The following is a 26382-nucleotide window of genomic DNA, read 5'->3' on the forward strand; positions in this document are numbered from 1 at the left end:
TGGAACTTCCTACTGTGTTCACACTTCATTGATGGAAAAATCTAAAGTCCTGCTGCCACTACTTTAATTACAACTCTTTTAATGATGAATTATGAATGTTTGGATGACAGAGAAGGAACTCACAGTTTCTCCTCATAATTTTTTAAAGCACCACTTGTCTGTTTTTTGCAGTGCAGATGGTCTGCACAGTCATACATTCTCTCATTTTTGATGTCTGGAGAGAGGTCAATGCATGAAAAGTAAATAAATTGACAAACTGTACAGAGTTTGCAGTAGAGAGATGCTTCAAAATGGCTCCAGATGATGATGCCGCCTCCTACCTGCCAGTCTGTTGTTGACCCGGTTGTGTCTGGACCAGAGCCACAGGACTGCAGACGACAGCGAGTTCACCTCCATCAGACTCTCCATCGCCATGTTCTCAAAGTGCTCTGCACACGGTCTGCAGCCGAAGAAGTTCTGGACATAGTTTCTCATCGCACTCAGGACCTCCAGAGGATCTGCAGGGAAAAAACATGAGTTTACACCAGTGATGAGCAGCAGCGATTCTGGCCAAAATCAGGAATGTGACGTGTTTGTAGCAGTGAACATATTCACAACAAACTCCTCTCTAGGACCTTTTTAATAAAGCACAAGCTTTATTTTTTTGTGCTGATTTTGTTATAATCTACGTCTCATTTAAAAATTCACCAAAAAAAAAAAAAGCATTTACTTTAACTGGATTCTTTAAAAAACTAAAAAATGATGCACTCTTTGCTGCAACAGTGAAGCCATTCATAACTCAGCTGAAACAAATAGTCACATGACAATAATTCAGGGACTTTTTGACTGAACTGCAGGCACTGTACATGGAGTAGATGGAAGCCAGTTAAAAACACAAGTAGTAAAACGCGTAGTTTGTAGAGCCACCATTTTCTTTCACCTGTAGGTATTTGAACAAATGTTGTACATGTTGGTACCATTTTTTTCAGTTTTTATAAAATAAGAAAGCCAAGAAATTTTACTTTTGTTTTCATTTTACTGCACAAAACACATTTCTCCCTACTTCTAGCCATGGTTTCCATGGAGACAATGAAAAATGAACGAACACTTAATAAAAAAAATATGACAGGAGCAAAAACACCCAGAAACTGATTGCTAAAACTATAAATGCCCAGATGTTCAAGGAATTTATTTTAAAAAATTAAACTATATGTTTTTGACCCATGTTTCAGTAGAAAAAAATGTGCTTGTGGGGCTCTGAGCTGCACTCGAAGTAGAGAAAATGGAGAATATTAACACAAACGCATTGTTGTTTTGGGATTTTTCAATATATGAAAAATATCTACAGACTTATGCTTCTAAAAAATCCCAAAAATCTTCTATAAAGTGTCTCTGCTGCATCTCCCAACCTGCTCAAATGAATTAAGCTTGTTTTTTTTTTTTGCGCTGATTTTGTGATATTCTACATCTCATTTAAAAATTCACCAAAAAGAAAGTGTTTGCTTTAACTGCATTCTTTCAAAACCAAAAAATGAATCACTCTTTGTTGCAACAGTGAAGTCATTCAGAACTCAGCTTCAACCAACAGTCACATGACAACAATTCAGGGACTTTTTGACTGAACTGCAGGCACTGTACATGGAGTAGATTAAAACCCAATTAAAACACAAGTGGTAAAGTATCTATAGTATGTAGAGCCACCATTTTTCTTCCATATGTAGTTATTTGAACAAATATTGTACGTTGTTACCTTTTTTCAGTTTTTGTAAAATAACAAAGCAAAGGAATTCTACTTTTGTTTTCATTAAACTGCACAAAACAAATTTCTCCCTACTTCTAGCCATGGTTTCCACAGAGGCAATGAAAAACGAACCCATATTGAATAAAAAACACCCAGAAACTGCTTGACTTTAGAGTGATAAGTAACATTTAGTAAAATCTTCAATGCCCAGATGTTTAAGGAGTTGATTTTTATCTGTTTTGACCCACGTTTCTGTAGAAAAAATGTGCTTGTGGGCTCTTAGCTGCACTGTAGAGAAAATGGAGAATATTAACACAAACATATTGTTGTTTTGGGATTTTTCAGAATGAGAACAAAGTATCTGCAGACTTATGCGACACAAAAATTCCAAAAATCCTTTATAAAGCATCTCTGCTGCATCTCCCAACCTGTTCAACTTCAAAACCTAAAATCCTCAACACGGTGCACATTGCTGCAGCACATAACTTCTCCTGCCCTTCTAAAGCTCGTCATCACGGTGCATTAAACTGCAAACAGTAAACCTGCCTGAAAGCTCGCTAATGGCAGCGAGTGTCGGAGGCCTCCTGGATTCCCACGGTTGTGTGTTCCTGCAGTCAGAGCTGGGTTAACCCCATATTGGGACCAATAATCTATGAGAATGGGACAACCCAATCTGGAGATTAAACGCCGTTAACGCTCTGTGTGAATGGTGGCCAGGCTGTTGTCTCAGGACCGCAACAGTCCACAAACATATTTTCCTTGAGCCGTTTGCTTTTGTTCTCGGCTTAGCAGTGCCTTTAGATGAATCGAGCAGCCGGAAGAAGAAGAAGGGGGGAGTTTGTGAGCATGGCAGAGGGGGGCTATTTAATAAAATCATCAATGAACCTGCAGCACTCTGGATTCACAGCTTTAATACTGTATGCAGAGTGTGGATTTGAAGAGGCTGTGTTTTGTTTTACAGTCCAAACTGTGCGTTCATGCGCCCGTTAAGCTGGTGGTCTGTGGGGGACCAGATGGACGCCCCTTTTGGCTGGTCCATCTGCAGGTCACATGATGGTCCGTAAACCTCGGGATTAACCTCTGTGTGTACGTATATGTGTGTGTGTGTGTGTGTGTGTGTGTGTGTGTGTGTGTGTGTGTGTGTGTGTGTGTGTGTGTGTGTGTGTGTGTGTGGAGGGGAGATTAGCGTCGCTGCTGGTCGTGGAGCCTCTGGTCATCTGCCCGTTTTATTAACCACTCACATTCCACTAATCTAACATAATCCCTTTTCACACAGTCACAATTAGGCTCAATTTTAACTGGGACCACATGACAAAAACGCAGAAGGGAAATTCAGAAAAAACAGCAACAAAACACGATCAAAATATCTGCTCATGTATGTGTTTTTTTTCTGTTAAATCAGGTCAGTGTGACAAACATTCCTGAGCTAATTTGTTTACAAACCCCTCCTCTCTGTCTTAGTGAACTCTGAGTGGCCCTTTTCATTCACAATAACACAAAGTGTTTGTACCTGAGCCTCCGGTGCTGTTGGCCTGGACGGTCAGGACGTGGAAGAGCGTCCACACTCCGCATGGATAACGTCTGAAGTGGGGTTGTGAACCCTGACAGCCCACCCACCTCACCCCTTCAGGCAGAGCAGCGTTTGGAATCTGAAAAGGAAAAAAAACAACAGACAAACTTGTTGGATTCAGTATGTCTTACTGTCGTCAAGAATCCCACAAAAAGTCCAAAGAACGGCCTCTTGGGTCAAATTACAACCTGCCATGTTGTCCAAAAATGCCACAAGTCCTGGAAGACATGTTCTTTATATTGTTATAAAAGCAGTGGGTTATTCGAAAGTTAATTCCAAACAGCCTTGTTTCTACAATACTTCCATAGTTCAACCTGCATGCTGTTAACCCTCCTGCTGTCCTCAGGCACTGGCACCAAAAAATACTGTTTCCTTGTCTGAAAAAAATCCAAAAAGTCAGCAAAAAAAATTCCCCAAATTTCAAAAAAAAATTGCAAAACCTTGAGGAAGAAAATTTTAATAATTCCTCAAAAGTTTTATTAAAAAAAAAAAAAAAAAAACAATTTGGCAAGAACATTTTTGTAAATAGTTTTTAAAAAATGAGTAAAAATCTTCCAAAAAATTCAAAAAATATCAAAAATGATTCCATATATATCATTAAAAAATCCAACCAAAAATCCAATGAATTTCGCTGGATTTTGGTTGATTTTTTTGCGAATGTTCTTAAGAAACTTTTTTAACATTTCTTTTTCTTCCACCTAAAAATGTTCAAAGTTTTCCCAAAAATGTTGAAAATGTGGACATCAGAAGTTTCACTGTGAAATAGTTTTTTTTCTCCACATTTTCAAACTTTAAAAAGGGTCAGTTTTGACCCACAGGACGACACGAGGGTTAATGTTATTAAGGAGGGGCGTCCTGATCAGGTTTTTCTGCTCCCGATCCAATTTGAGTCACTTAATATTTAGTATTTGTGATACCTGATGCTAATTTCCAAGCTAATACACACTTTACATATTGCAGATCAGCTGCAGTATCTGGCTGTTCCTGTAGATTTAATACTGTTGCGATCTGAGGAGGTAAGCAGAAAGCATTGTGGGAGTTTTGTCTTTAAGGGAACAAACACACAAACACAAATTGCAGACAAATGAGGCGTGAGGCTGGTTGGATTCTAATTTTTCTTACAGTCATCACGAATCACACATTTAGACCAAAGTACACCCTCCTGAGTCAAATTACGACCTGAAATGTTGTCCAAAAACGCCACATGACATGTTTTTAATTAGTTTATTCGCAAGTCAATTCTAAACAGTCTCTTGTAGGTCTTGTTTTTAACCACGCCGTCCTGTCAGAAGTACTAAAACTACCAATAGTCATGCTCCAAATGTGCTCATATTAACTAAATTTAACCTGGATGTTATTAATGCTAAGTACGGATGCCTCAATCAGGTTTTTCTGCTCCCAACCCGATCTGAGTCATTTAACGTTTAGTACTGGATGCTAATTTCCCAGCTAATACACACTTTAAGTATTGTAGATTAGCTGTAGAGTCTGGTTGTTTCACCAGGTTTAATACTGTTGTGATATGAGGAGGTAAGCAGAAAGCATTGTGGGAGTTTAGCCTGTAAAGGAGCACCATGATAAAGACTACAATGAGGTTTACTGAACTCAGGCCAGTGGCCAAGTGTTATACTAAACTGGGATGAATTGAGACAGTGTTTCTACATCTGGCAACCACTTCAAAGGTGTTATTCTGCATGATAGCAGATGTAAACAAAGACTTGTGCGTAGGTTTATCCTGGTACCGATGAGCTAAGCTTATCCTAAAATTAGATTGAGATTTGGAGAAATTTGGAGGCCGAGTCAACACCTTTCTACCGTTCCTGAACGGTCTTCTGAGTTACTCTGGCACTAGCAGGGAATCACTGGATAACGCAAATATGCAAATAAAAACAATCCTCAACAAAAGCATTATTTAGTCCTGCTTAATCTTCTCAAGCTCAAAGCCCACCAGCATGTTTAAAAGGAGAGAGAAATCACCAAATTATACCATTTATCAGAGCCACAAACTGTAAAAACAGAGAGACTTGTTGGATTTTGAACTTTCCACCGGTCCTTGAACTGCTCATCTGTGATAAACCATTCGATCAGGAAACTTAGAATCGTGATATTTCATGTCTTACTTAAAAACTGGCCAAAATTAAAGTGAATACTCTGAACTAATTCTGTAACAAACTAAATATTATGCACTCTTTACCCCAAAAGAAGAGATAATAATGACTTAGCAACAACCAACAATCACATGACAAATATTCAGGGATTTTTCGGCTGAACTGCAGGCAGTGTTGTTTACACAGAGCAGATACGAAACAAGCATGGAAGTCAATTAAAAATGCAAGTAGTAAACTCTTTTTAGTACGTAAATCCACTATTTTTCTTTCCAATATGTATACCATCTGTGGAGACTTGGAAAAAGGCTGGATATGTTGATTCCAATGTTGTTGTTTTTGTTAATTTTGTATAAAACATTTATCAAACAAATTGAAGTTTTTTTTCGGTTGTTTTTTCATGATTTATGGCACAATAAATGTGTCATACTGCAAGAAACACATTTTAGAGTTTTTTCAGTCTCTGGTCATGGTTGTGCTGTTTCCATAATGGATGTTGCAGTGAAATATGAGCCCACAGTGATCAGAAGTAAAAACAGGACTTTAGAGAGTTAGGCAACATTTGCTAAAAGCTTCAGTGTCCACATAATTTTTATTTTTTGTAATTAAATGATATATTTTGACCCGTTTCAGTAGAAACAAATGTGTTTGTGGACTCAGCTACATTCAAACTAGAGAAGTTGGAGATTATGAGCACAAACACGTTGTTGGTTTTGGATTCTTCAGCATAAGAAAAAATATCAGCAAACTTCTGCCTCACAAAATTCCAAAATCCCCCTTTTAAAAAGTGTCTGCTGCATCTCCCAACCTGTTCAACTTAATGAAAGCGGCTCCGCGTAGTTTCCTTGATCAATGAGAAGTCAGTCTCAGGTTAATGGCTCGGCCTCCGCTAATGAACAGGAGCCTTCGGATCTGCACCGACGAGCCACAGTCGAATCCAACAACATATTTTCTCTGACATAAAGTCGTTGGACTCGTCGAGCCGCTCTGTGATTGACAGGGTTACTCACATGTCAATAGTAAAGATCTGGTGTGTGTGTGTGTGTGTGTGTGTGTGTGTGTGTGTGTGTGTGTGTGTGTGTGTGTGTGAGTCCATTTCCTCCGAGTCTATTCATACCTTCCCATTGATTCATTGATCCATTGATTTGCCTGCTAAAAGCTAATGATGTAAGTAAGTGACTCTTTCAATTTGCGAGGCGCTGCACACTGGAGGCATGCAGGCTTCATTCCAAAGACAACAGCACATAGATCCTCCGCTGTAGGCGCTGGCTGGCAGCGGGACAAGGCCATCGCTGTTTGTCTTTACAAATATATATATTGTTTTATCTCAGCGTGGAAAGTCTCGAGGTGACATTCTGACATTACTTGAACAGAACGGGCTTCAACGCGGATCCTCGGAGGCGAGTTTCAACTGATTAAGTGTCCGGACTGATGGGTGACCTTGCAGCTCGGTGAAGCTGCTCCCAGACGGACGTCCTCACATCAGTCTGGTTGTTTTCTGACGACCTGCCTTCTGTTCTCCTGCAGCTGCTGCTTATCTGACTGATGCTCCACTGCATCCCTTCATTTCCCTTTTGTTTTTTTTTACATACTTTGGCTTTCAAAACTCCATTCTCTTCCCTTTAATTTGCATTCATAAGTTCATAACAAGGATGCACAGTTGTATTTCGTCAGTCGCGTCTTACCTGTGCTGAGTTTTCCAGAATGTCCTTAAACGCCTCGTAGGAGATCTGACCTGAAGTCTCGTTCTGCAGCCACGAGTTCACCGACTTCAGCAGGTTCATGACCACAGGACGGCCTGGAAAGTACTGCAGACACACGACAACACAACACAACGGAAATAGATGTTAATTTGATTATAGTGCAAATCGAATCTTCAAATCATTGTTTTAACAATCAGATTAGTCCTTTAGTTCCTAAAATAGACAAGAAGTCTAGAAAAAGTGCGAATATTTACATTAGAGAAGCTGGATCCTGTGAATGTTTGTCATTTTTTCAAGAGTTAGCAGTTTTTATTTGTCACATCCTCATACAGATTGTGTTAGTGAAAAGCAAAGTGAGGGTTTCACAAGGCTGAGCAATGACAAAGTTGTTTCTTCATGCACTGCAGAGTTACTCAGTCAGCAAGCATTTACACCACCGTTTAATAGTGTGGGGTCACTTAGAAATGTCCTTATTTTTGAAAGAAAAGCAGTTTTTTTCAGTGAACATAACATTAAATTAATCATAAATCTAGTCTAGACATTGTTAATGTGGTAAATGACTATTGTAGCTGGAAACAGCTGATTTTTAATGGAATATCTCCATAGGGGTACAGAGGAACATTTCCAGCAACCATCACTCCTGTGTTCTAATGCTACATTGTGTTAGTTAATGGTGTTGAAAGGCTCATTGATGATTAGAAAACCCTTGTGCAGTTATGTTAGCACATGAAGAAAAGTGGGAGTTTTCATGGGAAACATGGAATTATCTGGGTGACCCCAAAGTTTTTAATGGTAGTGTATATTGGATTGATTTTACAACCTTAATGTGCTTAAAGTGTGTAATATGAAGGAAAGTGGTATCAGATTGGGACAAATACTCTAAAATGACTCTAAATGAATCAAGGGCAACAAAACTTGATCTGAACATCTCTGACATCAACCTTAGACTTACTATTTTTGCTCGGCTAATTCACAGCTAATATCAAACCTGGATGATCAGTTCCCAGAATGTTGCCAACAAAGCCGTGCCTCATGGACAACATTGTTAAAGCTGCACAGAACTTGTGTTTTGAGCGTTTTTCTTCCCTTCACCTCTAAAGAATTTCAGTAAATGTGACAAAAGCCAAGCCTAAGCCTCTTCCTTCATTAAGATCCATTTCCTAAGCCACTAACCACCACTTAGGTCGCTCCCCGCTCAGACTTTCTCCTGTTGTGTGTCAAACTGTTAGCATCGCCACGGCAACCAGGAAACACGACACTGTAACTAGCAAAGAGTGAGGACGAAGAGGACGAGGAAATCCAGTTGCTGAGTGTCTGAGACCGGTGATGACAGACTGAAGGCAGACAAAGAGCAGCAAGTCTTTACTCCTAAAGATACTGACAATAGAAGCAGCTGATGTCTGAGTGTTTCTGGCTGTCAGACAGAGAAAAACGCTTCAATACTCTGCAGCTAATGTGCTTCTTATTCTTACAGTAAGCCGTCTTTATGATAATGGGATCATTTCTCAGAAGCAAACACAGCGAAAGGATCAGGCTTTTTCCAAAACGGCACAAAAACAGTCACAGAAAGTACTTCCATGGTAACTTTGTGATGCTGTAAACATCACAACATGTTGTTTTGTAACAGCAGAATGGCGTAAAAACAACGTCATACAAGTATTTTTGGATCATAATTACTGTCATAGTGCATTGGGGATTCAAGAAATGCAAGAAAAACAGAAAAAGCAGGAGAGAACTGGAGTTATCTAACCTCTTGATGATACCAAGAATGAAATATGAACATCAAGATAATAATAAACTGTAAACTTGGGGACTCTTGTTTGTTTTCCCTACACTTGCATCATTTGCCAAAAAGAGACAAAACACATGATAAACAAGCCTTTCTAAACCCATTTTTCTATAGATATTTTCATAATATCATTAGTATGAATTCCTTAGGCTACGGTAATCCTGTCGTGAAAATCTCATCATGTTTCAGCCCTCGTGTTTTGAGTTGCATCATTTTAACTCGGCCTCCACCATCTGTTCCACTAAATACACCTGTGGTCCACAGCTCAGTGCTCTGATTCGTCATACTTTAACTGTCCAGTGCCACAGAGATCTGCACTTTCACTTTTCATCCACTCAGAAAAATATCTTTACTGATTTTCCTCTCCAGCGACTTACAGACATGAGACAAAAAAACGACAAAAAGAGATTGAAAATGGCCAAACAAATTAGACAGAACAAGATGAAAGCATGGATCCATCCTGCCTTGTATCAACAGTTCAGGCTGCTGCTGCTGCTACTGCTGTACTGGTGTGGGGGAGATTTTCTGGGCACATTTTGAGCTCCTTAGTACCAACTGAGCCTGGGTTAAACTCCACAGTCTACCTGAGTATTGTTGCTAACCATCTCCATCCCATAATGACCACAGTGGACCATCTTCTGATGCTACTTCCAGCAGGATAATGCTCCATGTCACAAAGCTCACATCATCTCAAACTGGTTTCTTGAACATGACAATGAGTTCTCTGTCCTCCAACGGCCTCCACAGTCACCAGATCTCCATCCAGTAGAACCTTTAGATGTGGTGGAACTGGAGACTGGATCATGGATCAAATCTGCAGTAACTCTGTGATGCTGTGATGCCAGTGTGGACCAAAATCTCTGAGGAATGTTTCCTTGTTGAAAGGATGCCATCAAGAATTAACCCTCCTGTTGTCCTCATTTACGGGCACCAAAAAATATAGTTTTATTGTCTGAAAAAAAATCAGAAAATTCAGCAAAAAAATTCCCCAAATTTCTGAAAATTTGCAAAACCTTCAGGAAGCAAATTCCAATAACTCCTTAACAGTTTCCCTTAAAAGTTTTATTTAGAAAAAAAAAAAAAAAAAATCCCCCAAATTTGGCAAGAAAATTCTTGTAAATATTTTCAAAAAAATTAGTGAAAATCTTCCAAAAAAAATCCTAAAAATATCTAAAGTGATTACATATATATCAATAAAACTTGGAATAATTTCTTTAAGAACATTCATATTAAAATCAACCAAAATCCAGCAAAATTCGTTGGATTTTGGTTAATTTTTTTGCGAATGTTCTTCAGAAACATTTTTAACATTTTTTTTTCCACCAAAAAATGTTCAAAGATTTCCCAAAAATGTTGAAAATGTGGACATCAGAAGTTTCACTGTGAAAATCTATTTTTTCCACATTTTCAAACTTTAAAATGGGTCAGTTTTGACCCGCAGGACGACATGAGGGTTAAAGCAGTTCTGAAGGATAAAGAGGGTCCAACCTTTTACTAGCAATGCGTACCTAACAAAGTGTCCATTTGCAACATTTTGCTAAAAGTCTAGCACTGAAACGTCACAAATAAATGTTTTCTATGGAAAATTGCTGTTTTCTCTGTACTCCTATGTAGATATTCCATTAAAAATCAGCCGTTTCCAGCTAGAATAGTCATTTACTACATTAACAATGTCTAGACTAGATTTATCATTCATTTAATGTTATCTTCATTGGAAAAAAAAAATTTTCCTTCAAAAATAAAGACATTTTTAAGTGATCCCAAATTTTTGAACGGTAGTGCATCTCCAAACTTTATCAACACCTTTCAATGCTGACTGAAAGGTTTTCTTCTTATATCATGACAAGTTGATGTTCTAGTTTGGAGATTTTTTTTTTACAAGACACTGTTAGTAAAAACCTTACGTAGCCATGCAATTACTGCTATACTGATTGGTACAAAAAAAAAAACTTAAAAAAGACTCCCGCACACTATCTAATTTGCAAAAATACATTTATTTGTCATACTTTGCTGCAAATCTTGCAAATGTGCCTGACGAAGGTCTACCACCAAAACATTGTCAATAAACGTATTTTACCTAAGATTGAAGACTGATAGATTTTCTCCTTTCTAAGATTAACATAATGAATAAAAACCTTATTGATTTATCAGCAAATCTTATTATTATCTGAAAGAAATGTAATGTTTTAGAAATAAGCAGCTGCCTTACATAACCATGAAACTGCTACTATACAGACAAGTGTTTAAAAAAACTGCCTAACATGCAAAAATATGTTTATTTACAATGTTTTGGTGCAAATTTGTGTTTGCCCAAGGAAGGTCAATCACAGAAACATTGCAAATAACTGCATTTTTGCAACTTGGACAATGTGCAGAAGACTTTTGGATACTCTGAAGCACCTGTCTCATGAAATAAATGTGTAAAAAGCTCCTTTGTGCTGCAGATAAATAAAAACTAAAGCTAAGAGTTAACCAGATCTTCCTCCACACACACACACACACACACACACACACACACACACACACACACACACACACTGGGATGTAAAGGGCACACAAAGGCCTGTGATGTTTGCTGCTCAGAGTCATATAATAGGTTTAGGTGTAGATCTGAGGTCTGAACACCAAGCGGTCAGAAAAGCTCATTAAGCAGCCATATGAATTTAACCAGCAGAGAAAACGCAGGTGTTTCCCCACTAATGGGCTTAAAGGCTGCATCTCTGAGCAACGCTATTCATGAGCTCTGAGCGTCGGCTGACGTTTTGGTGACGATCACCGATTCTGCACCGAACCGGTCGATCAGCTTCTCACTTTAAAACCAAGAAAAGCACTCAGAGAGCGCAGTACTCTGCCATGCTGCTCAGTCGTTGTATCATTTCTGACAGATGACATCTTGAAAAAATTTGTGGCAGAAATCACGGCAACGTAGAATGTGGCTATTTCATATAGATGTAGCCACAAACTAAATGACTGAGCACAGGTGTGTGTTCTGCATGTGTACGTTATGTACAGATACCAGGTGTAACAGTGTCAGTGGTGCAGCAGTGGTTGTGGGTTAAATATATATGAATTATGGTATTAGTAATGTATAATATACCATGTATATTTCATTTTATTGTTCTTTTATTGGTATTGTGTTTATTGTTATCATTACACAAAGGTTGGTCTGCCTCTCAGTTGTTTAGTGGAACCTTTGTTGGGGAGCCCCTGTACCCCTACGTACACTTTTAGCCGCCCCATGGCGTCCTATAAGTGACTTTTTCCCGCCTTACCGCTCCCCTATTGTTTATGTGTTCAGAAAGAGAGGTAAGCGAGATTGTGCAGTTGTAGTTTGCGTGTTTTAATGGCATATCATTCTACTCATGAGTTCAGTTTCCTATTCTGATATGGTTGTGCATTGTTTGATTTCTGCAGGAGTACAAGTTTGTGAGACGGATGATTTTGTGTGTTTTTTCTGTCAACTCTGAAGGACTATAATAAATGTAGATTGCCTCCAAAGAGATCTATGTGTCTGCTGAGTTACACAATGCAAAGAAAAGCCACTGGTTACACAGGTGGCGGGAATTGATGGGACTCTGAAACACCTTCACAATTTCAGCACTTGTTCCTTGTATCATTTCCGCTGGATAAGTCTGCAGCGGTGATTTGTAGCAGGACCACAATCATGTGATTGGCAGCAGGCAGCTGACGTAGCGTTCATTTGTTGTCATGGTTACAGTGACGCCGTGCCGCTATCTGGCAGTGACACAGAAATCTTTAACAAATCCGTGCATCCAGACTATAAGCTGCATCACTGCCAAAATCTAATCACTTGTTCCTTGTGTCATTTCTGACCTTCAAGGAAAATTTCACTCAAATCCGTTAATCCGTTTTTGAGCAATGTTGCTAACAGACAGACAGACAGACAGACAGACAAACGCACGCCGATCGTCATATAAATCTGTCATTCCTTGGCAGAGTAATAATGTCAGGACCAATAAAGAAGCTGTGGTGGTCACAGAACTGAGTTTAACCAACTTTTTCCATAAATATTGTGCATGAAAGCAACCACCACAGTTACAGCTCTACATTAACGCCAACAATATGTTGATTTTTTGACAAAAAACAAAAATATTCAGCCGGCAGTAGCATCAAAATGATTCATTAGTGGGTAAAATTCAGCATCAGGAACCTGACTGATTATTGATCTTCTCCTGCTGCTACTTTTCTCGTCTGTGCTCCACATATCTCTGTCTTATATCTCATTTTATCTTGAGAAAAACCCTGCACTTCGCCTCCTCTGACCCCTGCAGCCCCCCATCCCATCCCAGCCGGACCATGACAATCCCATTCACCCCGGCAATATGTCATCCCTGATCCGATTAGTATCAGCAGCACTTGAGAAACCGCAAGCTCCTCGTGGTCGAGGGTCCTGAGAGGGAGGCATCTGCTAGCTCGGGGGGTAAAAAAAAAAACAAAAAAAACAGGGGCAGTAATCCAACTTCAGTCTAAATCTGAGGAAGGGGGTGACTGCAGACACGTGCCGCAAAACCAGCAAACTGCATCTTTACGAGTAGAAAAAATCTGATTTTCTGATTAAAACTGAAGCGATCTGTGCATGCTAATGCGCTAACATTAGCGTGAGAAGGCCTCAAGCTTGTGTTTTTTTTTCTTTTTACATCAACCCCCCCTCCTCCCCATCCTACATCCATCTATCCCTCTTAAATCTTTGTTTTATTCCCCCTCCAGGCTCAAGGGCTTCTTTCAAGAAAAGCAGGATAGAGGTGTAATCCTTAAAAACCTCGCTGTAATGCTCTCACGCTTCCCAAGATCCACTTTTTTTAATCCTCATATACATGTAGAGGATTCATAAATCCAGCTTCGGCCTGACAAGACAGTAAATCTAGTAATATTATGACCGGGTGCAAAAAATAAATACATAAATAAATAAATAAAGAGGGGGAAAGAAAGAAAAACAAGCCCCATGCTAATGTGTGGATGTGAAGGGATGATTGTGGATAATAAAAGACACAGACAATTCATGGAAATGCAATTCTTAGAGTCATTTCTGAGAGGTTGTAAGAAGATGACTACAAGAAGGAATATTAATTTGACTTGGTTTTGCCTTAAGATGCGTAAAAAACACAGGAGATTGAGAAGCAGATTAATGAGTGTAAATCCACAAATTTGATGCTTCCAGCTTCAAAAATGGTTCTTTTTCTTGTCTTTCTAATTAAAAAAATTGAACATTTTTCTGTTAATCAGCCAAAAAAAGCCATTTTAACAGATTATATTTGACTGTAAGAGACCTTTTTTTTTTTTACATATTTCTACTGCTTTATGCGTAAAATAACGTGCATAAATTCTAAAAAACACGTAAACACCTATTTATATACATACTGTGTGTGAGTTTATATATGCAAATACAGTTTCTACTCATGGTTTGGTTCAGTTAAATGTTCAGAAATGAGTCACGATGAGGGAAAATGGCACCAGAGTGACACTGAGGTCAAGTCATCGTGAGTCACTTTCACTCTCATCTAATCACATGACTCAAGCGGTGAGTTCAGGTGTCAAGTTTTTATGCACTGTGTGAGAAAGCAAGAGGACGTGACGGTTTAAAGAGACCTCATTTCTGATATTTCATCCATGTTTCTCTCAGCAGATGAAACAAACAATCAGGCACTTAATGTGCACTAAATTACACCAAATATAAGATTTTACTGCTCAAAATTGTCCCTGTGAGGTTAATTTTTGCCTCAGATCCTCACTTAGAAACCTACTGGTGGTTCAAAACTCTCAACTGGTCACTAAACTCCTCCTTTAAATCTCTCCTTTGACTCACATTCATCATTTTTTTCTTAAATGATATTTATCTTGTTTATGTTGCATGTTTGGATCTTCTTTATTTGCCACTAAGGTCCCGTTATTAGTCTTGTTTTTCAGCTCCAAATACTAGAAGATGGCTAATTTAATCATGACTGTGTGACTCCTGGTTTTAGTAGAGGTCTAAATGTGACGTTGGACTCTGAAAATCAACAATCTGCTGCTGTTTCTGCCCCCTACAGGAAGAACTGGTTAGTTGGTTCAGTGTTATAAAGCACCTGGGTTGATTTCTTACTAGCAGGGAGACTAACTAGTTGTTTGAAGAGGGTTGAGGAATGGCAGGATTTTCATATTTAACCAGCTTTTATTTTAAACTTCCAAGTTCATAACAAGAAAAATGTATTTTCAACATAAGGGACCTTTAATTTAAAATAAATAAACAATTACTGGATTTATTTTTAATTTTTTATTGCGTAACACTTTGCAATTCTGTTTTTGAAAGATTCTATACAAATAAAGTTACTGTAATTATTGTTGTCATTATCATCACCATTATTATTACTAAATTTATTTCACTTCTTCTTCTTCTTCATTATTTTATAATGATTATCACCATTTTGATTTTTTGTTATAATTATTATATTTTTATTGTTATCAATATATTATTCTTCTTCTCATTACCATTTTTTATCATTATCATTTATATTTATCATTATCATTTTTATATATATTCACCATAATCACCATCTTTATATTATTTTTACCATTATTTTTAGCATCCTTACCATAATTTTTTATATTTTTTATCATTACTGGTATTATTGTCATATTTTTAATAATTATCATAATTATCATTTTTATTTAGATTTATCATTGTCATAGTTAGAATAATTACCACTATCATCATCTTCTTTATATTTATTATCACTATTATGACCATTATTTTTATCATCCTTATTACCATTATTATCATTATCATATTTTTTATCATTAACATGATAATCATCATAATTTTCATTATAATTTTCATCTATATTTATCATTACCATTAGTAGTAGTAGCAGTAGTAATATTAATAGCGCATAAGATCCTGATATTAATAATAAATATGAACATTATGATAAATTTCATCTTTTTTTATTTATTATCATCAACATCGCTTTTAGATTTTTCTTATCATTAATACTATTTTATCAGTATATTCATTTTTATAAATGTCATTATTATCATGTTTATCATTATCACTACTATAATTTTTATTACTATTATCATAATTTGCTATATTTTCATAACTTTTATCATTATTATTATTATTATTATTATTATTATTATTATTATTATTATTATTATTATTATTATTATTGCCATGATCATCATCATTGTGATTATTAGTATTATTATTATTGTTATTAATGTATAGATTAAACATGGCTTCAGTTGCTTTTTACTCTTCAGATTTTTGTCTCCAACCTGTTTTACAAACTTCCTGCTGGTCCCACATTAACTGAATCCTAACAGCTTCCTTCTTCTCTGCAGCTTTCAGTCAAACATCAGCCATCACAGGTCTCAGTCTGCTGCAACAATCAACCATCAGCCATCACAGGTCTCTAACAATCAGACATCATCTGTAACAATGACAGCAGCATCCTCCTCCTCACAAAGCCCCGCTGAGCTCCACTCTGGTTGGGGGGGCACTAAAAACTCCACTGGGACCTGCCACTATTGACTAAACAAACTGGAGCTAATGGGAGGCCACGGAGCTCTGCCTCCCCCTCCGAACACTCGGTTTCTGCTGCTGCCCGACGCCTCCCCAGAGAGCCAGATATAATCAGAGAGATTGGAGGAAACAGCCTCTGGTGAGCAGCCAATAGGGACGGAGCTGCAGGTCAGGCCTCATCATCACAACATGTTAGCCTGGCTGGCACGCTTCACCCAGGGAGGGGGGAGCTGCAAGGAAGCTGCCAAATCTGGGCCAACTAAAGGGAAACTAATATTAAACCTGGTAAAATGCAGAAAAAACCAACTGAGGTGGGACAGAGCTGAAGCAGGAGGGAGCATTCAAGGACAAAGTTGAGTTTTTTCAACCACAGACAACATGAACTCAAGCAGGAGGAGAGTTTCCTAGTGAGGTTTACTACTAATCGCTATTATTTATTTGAAGCAAAAACTACAAAAGTTTCATCTGTTCATGCTGTTTGTGGTACTTGGTGGTAAAAAAAAAAATCAACTTTTATGTTGGATTTTCCCTCCTGCTTCAGTTCTGCACCTTTATGGACAGAAATATGTGAAAAATGCATCTTATAATATCCAGGAGTCTAACAGAATGTCTTTAAACAGCTTGTTTTCCCAGTTTATCATCAAAAAAGACAAGAAAAGCGACATTAGCTGAGCTAAAAGTATCACATTTTTTATATGTATGAAGACAAATTTCTGTGTTTTTGAGAACTTCTGCACATGTGAGGGGCTAAAAATGTGCAATTGTTTGCAGTTTTTGCCAAAAACATTTGCAATTTTTGCTGAAAAATTGTGTGAAAAACGCCTCTTACAATATCCAGGAATAATTGGCATTTTTTACGTATTTCTATCCATAAAGATGCAGAACTGAAGCATCCATGGAGAAAGTTGAGTTTTTTGCCACAAGTACCACAAACAGCATGAACATGAGGATGAGGAGGAGTGTTTGGAGCATCCTAGTGAGACTGGTACTAATCAGTGTGTCTATTTTGAACAACAACTGCAAACATTTGGTGCTTCCAGTGCATCTAATGTCGGTTTTCTTGTCTTTTTTGATGATAAACTGTGAAAAAAAGCTGTTTTAAGACATTCTATTAGACTCCCGGATGTTATAAGAGGCATTTTTCACACATTTCTTTGCTTTATAGACTAAATAAGACACCAAATATATAAATACTGGGAGCAATGATCAATTGTAGCCCCTCACATGAGCACAAGTTCTCAATAACACACCAACAGGTCATGATTGCAGCTAAAGATAGAAGATGAACAACGAAGCAAACATTGAGTCTTGGAAAAATGTAAAAAAGATCCATAAAGGGGCAGAACACAAGCTGGAGGAGGCGTGAGTGGTGAGGTTTATTACTAATGGGTGCAAAATTGCAAAAAATGTTTCTAGTGCAGCTAATGTCGCTTTTCTTCTCTTTTTTTTAATGATAAACTGTGACAAAAAGAGTTTAAATCTATTCCTATTAGGCTATAAAAGACATTTTACACATATTTCTTGCTTGATAGACCAAATAAGATCCCAAATAAAACGTATTGTTGCCTCTCACATGTGCAGAAGTTCTCATAAACACAGAAACTCCTCTTCATACATACTTTCTTTGTTTCTGAGCCTATGCATGCAAACACACTTTATACTCATGATTTGGTTCAATTAAATGTGAAGAAATGATTCAACTGAACATATATTAACCCTTGATAAAATGGAAAAGAGATCAATGAAGGGGCAGAACAGAAACAGAAGATGGAAGTGGAGTTTTTTAGGACCAAGTATTTAGAGAAATGTGTGTTTGTTGGATCCCAGCTAGGTTTCCTACTAATCAGTGAGCTTAACCCTCCTGTTGTCCTCATTTACAGGCACCAAAAAATATTGTTTCATGGTCTGAAAAAAATCCAAAAATTCTGCAAAAAAATTCTCCAAATTTCTGAAAATTTGCAAAACCTTCAGGAAGAAAATTCCAATAATTCCTTAAAAGTTTCCCTTATTTAAAAAAAAAAATACCCCAAATTTGGCAATAGAGTGAAATTGAGAAAAATGAGCAAAAACCTTCCAAAAAAATCCTACAAATATCTAAAGTGACTACATATGTATCAGTACACCTTCTAATATTTTCTTTAAGAACATTCAGAAAAAAAATCAACCAAAATCCAGCGAATTTCGCTGGATTTTGGTTGATTTTTTTTTTGTGAATGTTCTTCAGAAACATTTTCAACATTTCTTTTGTTCCACCAAAAAATGTTCAAAGATTTTCCAAAAATGCTGAAAATGTGGACATCAGAAGTTTCACTGTGAAAATATACTTTTTTCCACATTTTCAAACTTTAAAACGGGTCAATTTTGAGCCGCAGGACGACATGAGGGTTAAGCAAATTTGCAAAAACGTGATGTTTCTAGTGCAGTTAATGTCACTTTTCTTGTCTTTTTTTAATGATAAACTGTGACAAAAACAGTTTAAATCTATTCCTATTAGACTATAAAAGACATTTTACACATATTTCTTGCTTGATAGACCAAATAAGATCCCAGATAAAACACACTGTTGCCTCTCACATGTGCAGAAGTTCTCAGAAACAGAAGATGGAAGTGGAGTTTTTTTAGCACCAAGTATTCAGAGAAATGTGTGAGTTTGTTGCATCCCAGCCAGGTTTCCTACTTATCAGTGAGTTTAAAGCCGGAGTGGGAGGCAGCCACGCTTCAGTCCTCCTGGGAACCAGCATGAAGAGGGTCAACAACACCCACGAGAGTCTTTCTGATCCAGTCAACGGCATCTGCAGCTCTGGGTGTGTTTCTGTGAACTGTGTGTTCATGTGAACTGTGTGTTTATGTGAACTGTGTGTTTATGTGAACTGTGTGTTTATGTGAACTGTGTGTTCATGTGAACTGTGTGTTCATGTGAACTGTGTGTTCATGTGAACTGTGTGTTCATGTGAACTGTGTGTTCATGTGAACTGTGTGTTCATGTGAACTGTGTGTTTATGTGAACTGTGTGTTTATGTGAACTGTGTTCATGTGAACTGTGTGTTCATGTGAACTGTGTGTTTCTGTGAACTGTGTGTTCATGTGAACTGTGTGTTCATGTGAACTGTGTGTTCATGTGAACTGTGTGTTCATGTGAACTGTGTGTTCATGTGAACTGTGTGTTTATGTGAACTGTGTGTTTATGTGAACTGTGTGTTCATGTGAACTGTGTGTTTCTGTGAACTGTGTGTTCATGTGAACTGTGTGTTCATGTGAACTGTGTGTTCATGTGAACTGTGTGTTTCTGTGAACTGTGTGTTCATGTGAACTGTGTGTTCATGTGAACTGTGTGTTCATGTGAACTGTGTGTTCATGTGAACTGTGTGTTCATGTGAACTGTGTGTTCATGTGAACTGTGTGTTTCTGTGAACTGTGTGTTCATGTGAACTGTGTGTTTATGTGAACTGTGTGTTCATGTGAACTGTGTGTTCATGTGAACTGTGTGTTCATGTGAACTGTGCATTTAGCAGACGGATGCGATGGAAGCGAAAAGGAACAAAACAAGAGGAAACTAAAGGCTGAACGCTGCAACACAACAGCCCAGATTTCTGTTGTCTTATTCTCCATCTAGCGGTGACCTGCTGCAACTGCATATCTCTGTTCATACAATTCACTGGAAGACCATTTTTCAGTTAAAAGACAGTTGTGTTTTCTGATTACAACAGTTTGCAATAAATAAAATCCTGTAAGGCAAAGCAATAAGAGGAAAATGTAATAAAAAGCTTATTGTGCAACTGAAAACTGCAGAAAAAAATAATTAAAAATGTCTTTTTTGAGATTTTCGTCTTCTTTTTACCCGTTTTCCTTTTTAAATCTACGGATTCTGATGAAGTTCCAGCACAGAAACTCACAGATAAATGCATTTTTGCAGCTTATTTTTCAACTTTCAGATCCCTTCATCTCCTTTGCTCGTTCTTTTGCACAGTAGTTTCCTTATTTTTCCAAACTAACATGTGTGAGCCACTGGATACCTAATAAAGCATCTATCTTTACATACATTTCTTTGTTTAATGAAAGATCTCTTGTATAATTACAGAAGTGTTTACAACGAAACATGTTGAATGAAGGTGTTTTCATCTATTTATCTACTGAACACATCTGTCTCATGAAACAGACATTTCCTTTAACGTGTTTTTTGGAGTCAAAATGAGCGTTATTTTGTACTTTCTACGTGTCTAAATACGCAGAAAGCTTTTGTATGTAGTGTTTGTATGGATCTACCTTTGCCAGGACAGAAATGTACTTCTTCAAAGATCTCAGAGCTTCTCCTTTGAACACAGGTTGAGCAGCCAGTTCCACTCTGAGGGAGTAGTGCAGCGTCGACTCCAGGTCGGACATGTAAACTCTGGACCTGAGCACAGCAAAAACAACATTTGAAAGTCAAGATAAATAAACAAAGACGAGTCGGGAAGGAGAGTTGTGTGTGTTCGTACTTGTTGAAGGGTCTCCACGGCTCCTCAGTGGTGTTGATGTGGAAGAAGGTGGTGAACGATGGAGGCCTCCCCGATCGCACCACCCCTGGCAGCCTCTGGAGGGCGTAGGAGTAGAAAGTCCGAGCCTCAATGTTGCTGTGGGAGAAAAGGACAAATAGATTTTAGCTCCGTCAAGTACATTCATTCAGTCGACCTTTATTTAACCCTCCTGTTGTCCTCATATTTATGTGCATCAAAAAATATTAGTTTCTTGTCTGAAAAAAATCCAAAAATTCTGCAAAAAAATTCCACAGATTTCTGCAAATTTGCAAAACATTCAGGAAGAAAATTCCAATAATTCCTTAAAAGTTTCCCTTAAAAGTTTGATTTTTTAAAAATCCTCCAAATTTGGCAAGAAAATTCTTGTAAATATTTTCCAAAAATGAGTAAAAATCTTCCAAAAAAAATCTTAAAAATATCTAAAGTGATTCCATATATATCAGTAAAACTTCTATTTTCTTTAAGAGCATTCACACACACAAAAAATCAACTAAAATCCAGCAAAATTCACTGGATTTTGGTTGATTTTTTTGTGAATGTTCTTCAGAAACATTTTCAGCATTTCTTTTTTCCACCCAAAAATGTTCAAAAATTTCCCAAAAATATTTTTTTTCCCACATTTTCAAACTTTAAAACGGGTTTATTTTGACCCGCAGAACGACACGAAGGTTAAACTACACTGAGGTATGAAGTCCTCAAGTGAAAGTAGCCGAGTGAGAAGATAAAAGATGTCGACACACAAATAAGAAACCTGGATCACAATAAAGTACTAAAAAGGCATTAATTAGAGCATTTAAGTTACAAGAAAACTAATGAATGAACTAAAGCATGAGCAGCTGGAAGTAAAATGAGATGCTTTTGTTCTTTTTTTGCAGGTTATTAAAGGTTGCAGGTGCACAAAATCAGTAAAACAAGTCAAAATAATGCAGATATCTGAGCATTTATGATAAAGAGCCACATAAAGACACAGTAATGAGGTAAAACTAAACGTCTATCATGGAGGTCTGGGGTTTGGTTTTGGGTCGATTCTAATATTATTTGATAGGACACTGACAAAATAGCTTCCAGATGATCTAAATGATTTGATGGTTCCAGCAGCAGCCAGATTTTTAGTTTTAGATGTTTTGTAAAAGGGTGAAAATGCAAAAAATCTTCAGAAATTCTCAAAATTCAGCTAAAATATTTTACAGAACTTATTTCTACGTCCCAAATAAGAAATTCTGAGCAACATGTTTCCTGAATTTTATCTGAATCGACACCGACTGACCCACCACTGTATTTTTCAGTACACCAAAAAAAGGATTTACTGTGTCCTAATACATGCAACATACATAAATACAATATGCTCCAATATCCAAACGAGGGTCAGCTCATGTCGCTCAACTGTCTCAGATTTTAAGTTTAAGTGTTTACAGATGGGGCTGCACAGTGGCGTAGTGGTTAGCACTTTCGCCTTGCAGCGAGAAGATCCCTGGTTCGCATCCCGGCTTTCCCGGGATCTTTCTGCATGGAGTTTGCATGTTCTCCCTGTGCATGCGTGGGTTCTCTCCGGGTACTCCGGCTTCCTCCCACAGTCCAAAAATATTAAAATATTAATTGATTACTCTAAATTGCCCGTAGGTGTGAATGTGAGAGTGCTTGTTTGTCTGTATATGTAGCCCTGCGACAGACTGGCGACCTGTCTAGGGTGTCCCCTGCCTTCGCCCGAGTCAGCTGGGATAGGCTCCAGCCCCCCCGCGACCCTAATGAGGATTAAGCGGTGTATAGATAATGGATGGATGGATGTTTACAGATGTATGAATTTTGCATTTTCACCTGGGAACCCATTTTAAAAGTTCAATATCTCCAGAAATGTAACTCTCACAGCCGTGAAATTTGGTGAGGACACTGAGAGAATAGTTTCCAGACCATCTAAATGATTGGATGGATCCAGCAGCAGAGAGATTTTTAATTATTAGATGTTTTTTAAAGGGGAAAAACACAAAAAACTCTCAGAAATTGTCTAAATTTAGCCAAAATATTCGAAAAAGTCCCAAATAAGAAATTCAGAGCAACATGTTTTCTGAATTCTATCTGAATCGACCCACTATTATACTATATAGTGCACCAAAAAATGATTGCCTGCGTCCTAATACATGCAACATACATAAATACATTGCAAAATTTCCAGGATATCCTACTACGTCCAGTAGAATTTAGCAGTTTCTGGCCTATCAAGGTGTCCTGCATGAGTACAAACAAATTTAAAAGAGTGCACAGACAGATGACGGCTCATTTTGCACATTTAAAGTGCAATATTATGACATATTATTCCCCAGTTGCCTGCAAACCGCACGAAACAGTGCATAACTTTTAACCCATGTGTCGTCCTGCGGGTCAAAATTGACCCAGTTTAAAGTTTGAAAATGTGGAAAAAAATTATATTTTCACAGTGAAACTTCTGATGTCCACATTTTCAACATTTTTGGGAAATCTTTGCACATTTTTTGGTGGAAAAAAAGGAATGTTAAAAATGTTTCTGAAGAACATTCACAAAAAAAATCAACCAAAATCCAGTGAATTTCGCTGGATTTTGGTTGATTTTTATATGAATGTTCTTAAAGAAAATATTAGAAGTTTTACTGATATATATGGAATCACTTTAGATATTTTTAGGATTTTTTTTTTAGAAGATTTTTACTCATTTTTGGAAAATATTTACAATAATTTTCTTGCCAAATTTGGGGGATTTTTTTAAAAATCAAACTTTTAAGGGAAATTTTTAAGGAATTATTGGAATTTTCTTCCTGAAGGTTTTGCAAATTTTCATAAATTTGGAGAATTTTTTGGCAGAATTTTTGGATTTTTTTCAGACAAGGAAACGATATTTTTTGGTGCCCATAAATGAAGACAACAGGAGGCTTAATTAAAAACCATCCCATGTGACTGTAACGTTCAGCCATCCATACACTTGTGGCACCAAAAACATGCTTTTTTTTTCTTAATTCCAGTCTTTTGTTCCTGCAGTTTACTGCCACAAGTAATACTTTATGATCTGTATTTTTTCACAGCCGTATATTTTACACACTTACTGGAACACATTTGAGCAGATGGTGCCAGAGTCGTGTAAAAACCGAGAGAGAGGAGAGAGAGTGAGAGTGATGGCCGATCATTTAGCCGTGTGATAACCCCACCGCCATCGCAGCCGCCGCCATTAATCCGCTCTTCACATCCTCCTCTCATCTGCTTTCTCCCCTCGTCACGCACACACACACACACACACAGAGAAGTCGTAAAAAACTGCATGGTAATAAGGAGGATGGACACTTGAGGCTGACGCTCACTCACACCAGCTCCACGACTCAATTACACCTGCGAGTCTGGTGGGAGTGTACAGATGTGGAGGGAAAAGCATTCATCCAGGGATCCCCAGGGCTGAGAGGGAACGCACCCACCTGGGACCAGCACACGTTACATGCATGACGGATGTGAGACGCCCCTGCACACGCTCTCACACACACACGCACACACGCACACACACACACACACACACACACACACACACACACACACACACTGCTCTCCCAGGATCAATCAGACATCCAGAGATGATGGGAGGCCATCTGTCGCTGGGCTCGGCTGGAGGCTTGTTTGGCAGGTGAAGCCAGAAAAAGCAATGGCATTGTTTTCATGCAAGAAATTAAAAAACCTCCCTTCTGTACAGTGATGGAGATGAGGGGGGCTGGAAGCGGGAAGGGGGAGAGACGGAGGGTGAATAAATAAATCAGCAATAAATCATTTCCTTTTTGCATTTGTCAACTAAAAAGAGTCCTCTTTGCATGCCAAGTTATTGAAACGGCCAAACAAAGAGGCAGAAACAGCAGATGAATTTGCAGGGTGAGGAATGATCAGTGCCGCTTTATGATGGTGAATAATGGCAGCGATTCCGATGCTCTGATCCCATTAAGAGGCCAGATGTTTAAAAGTATTCTCATGAATAGAGTTCAGATAATGAGCACACGGCGAAGCTTTTCTGCAGAAAGCAAAGCTGACGCACCAAGAACAATGAGAACCGAAGAGGAATAAACCTGATGTTTGTGCAACTCAGGCTAAATGGAAATAAGCAGAGAAAAGTTTGAGAAAAAGGCCAAAAATATCCGATTCAGTCTAGACAAGATGCAGATAATGTTCACCTTGTATCTCTAAAACATAACCGCCAATGTGTTTTTATTATGTTTGTTCAAATGGTTCTCCATGTCACTGAAAACTGTTAAAAAGCATCTCTCTGGCTGAATTTAGTCTCTTAAATGTGACCTATACTAATAAAATCCTGCATCAGGAATTGTCTTTCTTTATAACAATGTTGAGAATCTAGTTTTTGAAGTCTTTTCTCATTAATAGAGTTTAGATAATAAACACAGAATGAAGCTTTTCTGCAGAAAGCAAAGCTGACACACTAATGAGGACTAATGAGAACTGAAGGGGAATAAACCTGATGTTTGTGCAACTCAGATCAAGTTAGATGGAAACAACTGGAATAAAGTTTGAGATAACTGAAAAAGACATAAGATACAGTCTAGACAAGATGCTTACGCATTTTAAAGTGTCTTGCAGAAATAGTTCTGCATACACCATGACATTGAAAGTTCCCTTTATGAACGGAGAATTTAAAACTGGCGTCAGAAGTTGTCCATTCTTTTATAATAATACAGAAAAATACGTTTTTGAAGCTTGGCATGGATTTTTAAAATTCTGTTCTCGTGAACAGGGTTCAGATAATGAGGACAAGATGAAGGTTTCTGGCAGAAAACTGAATCCAACATAAGAGGAAAAATGAGAACCAAAGAGGAACAAACCTGATGTTTTTGCAACTCAGGTTAAATGGAAATAAGCAGAGAAAAGTTTGAGATGAAGACAGAAATATCAGATTCAGTCAAGACAAGATGCTTGCACAAGCATCTCTAAAACAAATCCACCAACTGTCTTTAAAATGTTTGTTAAAATAGTTCTCGATGTCACATAACAAAACAGTAACTGTGAAAACATTTCTCTGCATTTCTCTGGCTCTCTGATCTTCTTAAATGTGACCTATATTGTTAAAATCCTGTCTCAAGATTATCTGATTTTATTGCAATGTTGTTAATCTAGTTTTTGAAGTCTGTTTTCATTAATAATGTTGAGATAATGAGCACAAGATGAAGCTTTTTGGCAGAAAACTGACACATTGTGGAAGAATAGAAACCAAATAAACGGAGTGTTTCTGCATCTTGAATAGGAAGAATATGGGGGGAATATAATTAGTTGTTTGGTGGTACAACCTGTAATATTTGCGCAATCCACATATTTTTAAAAATTTTTGTGTTAAAGTATTTCATATTAAAAGTATTCTATATGGTTAATTTTGTATTATTGTGTCATGCAGCTACATATGGCTCAGAAAATATCCCTCGTTCTGTATTATCAATGTTTGTTTTTTCTCG

At 37.7% G+C, this 26382-nt stretch overlaps 1 protein-coding gene across 1 annotated transcript in view; it reads right to left on the minus strand.

Annotated features, from left to right (window-relative positions):
* Positions 1–26382, minus strand: part of qsox1 (quiescin Q6 sulfhydryl oxidase 1) — a gene marked incomplete at its 5' end in the record, with an annotated part of 72365 nt that overhangs the window by 28852 nt on the left and 17131 nt on the right. The window contains 5 exons of the mRNA XM_023285855.3: positions 321–497; positions 3231–3369; positions 7081–7203; positions 20673–20802; positions 20885–21019. Coding sequence (XP_023141623.2) covers positions 321–497; positions 3231–3369; positions 7081–7203; positions 20673–20802; positions 20885–21019 — 704 coding nt within the window. The remainder of the gene's footprint in view (positions 1–320; positions 498–3230; positions 3370–7080; positions 7204–20672; positions 20803–20884; positions 21020–26382) is intronic.

This window comes from Amphiprion ocellaris, chromosome 2, assembly GCF_022539595.1.
Source record: "Amphiprion ocellaris isolate individual 3 ecotype Okinawa chromosome 2, ASM2253959v1, whole genome shotgun sequence".
Classification (NCBI taxonomy): Eukaryota; Metazoa; Chordata; class Actinopteri; family Pomacentridae; genus Amphiprion; species Amphiprion ocellaris.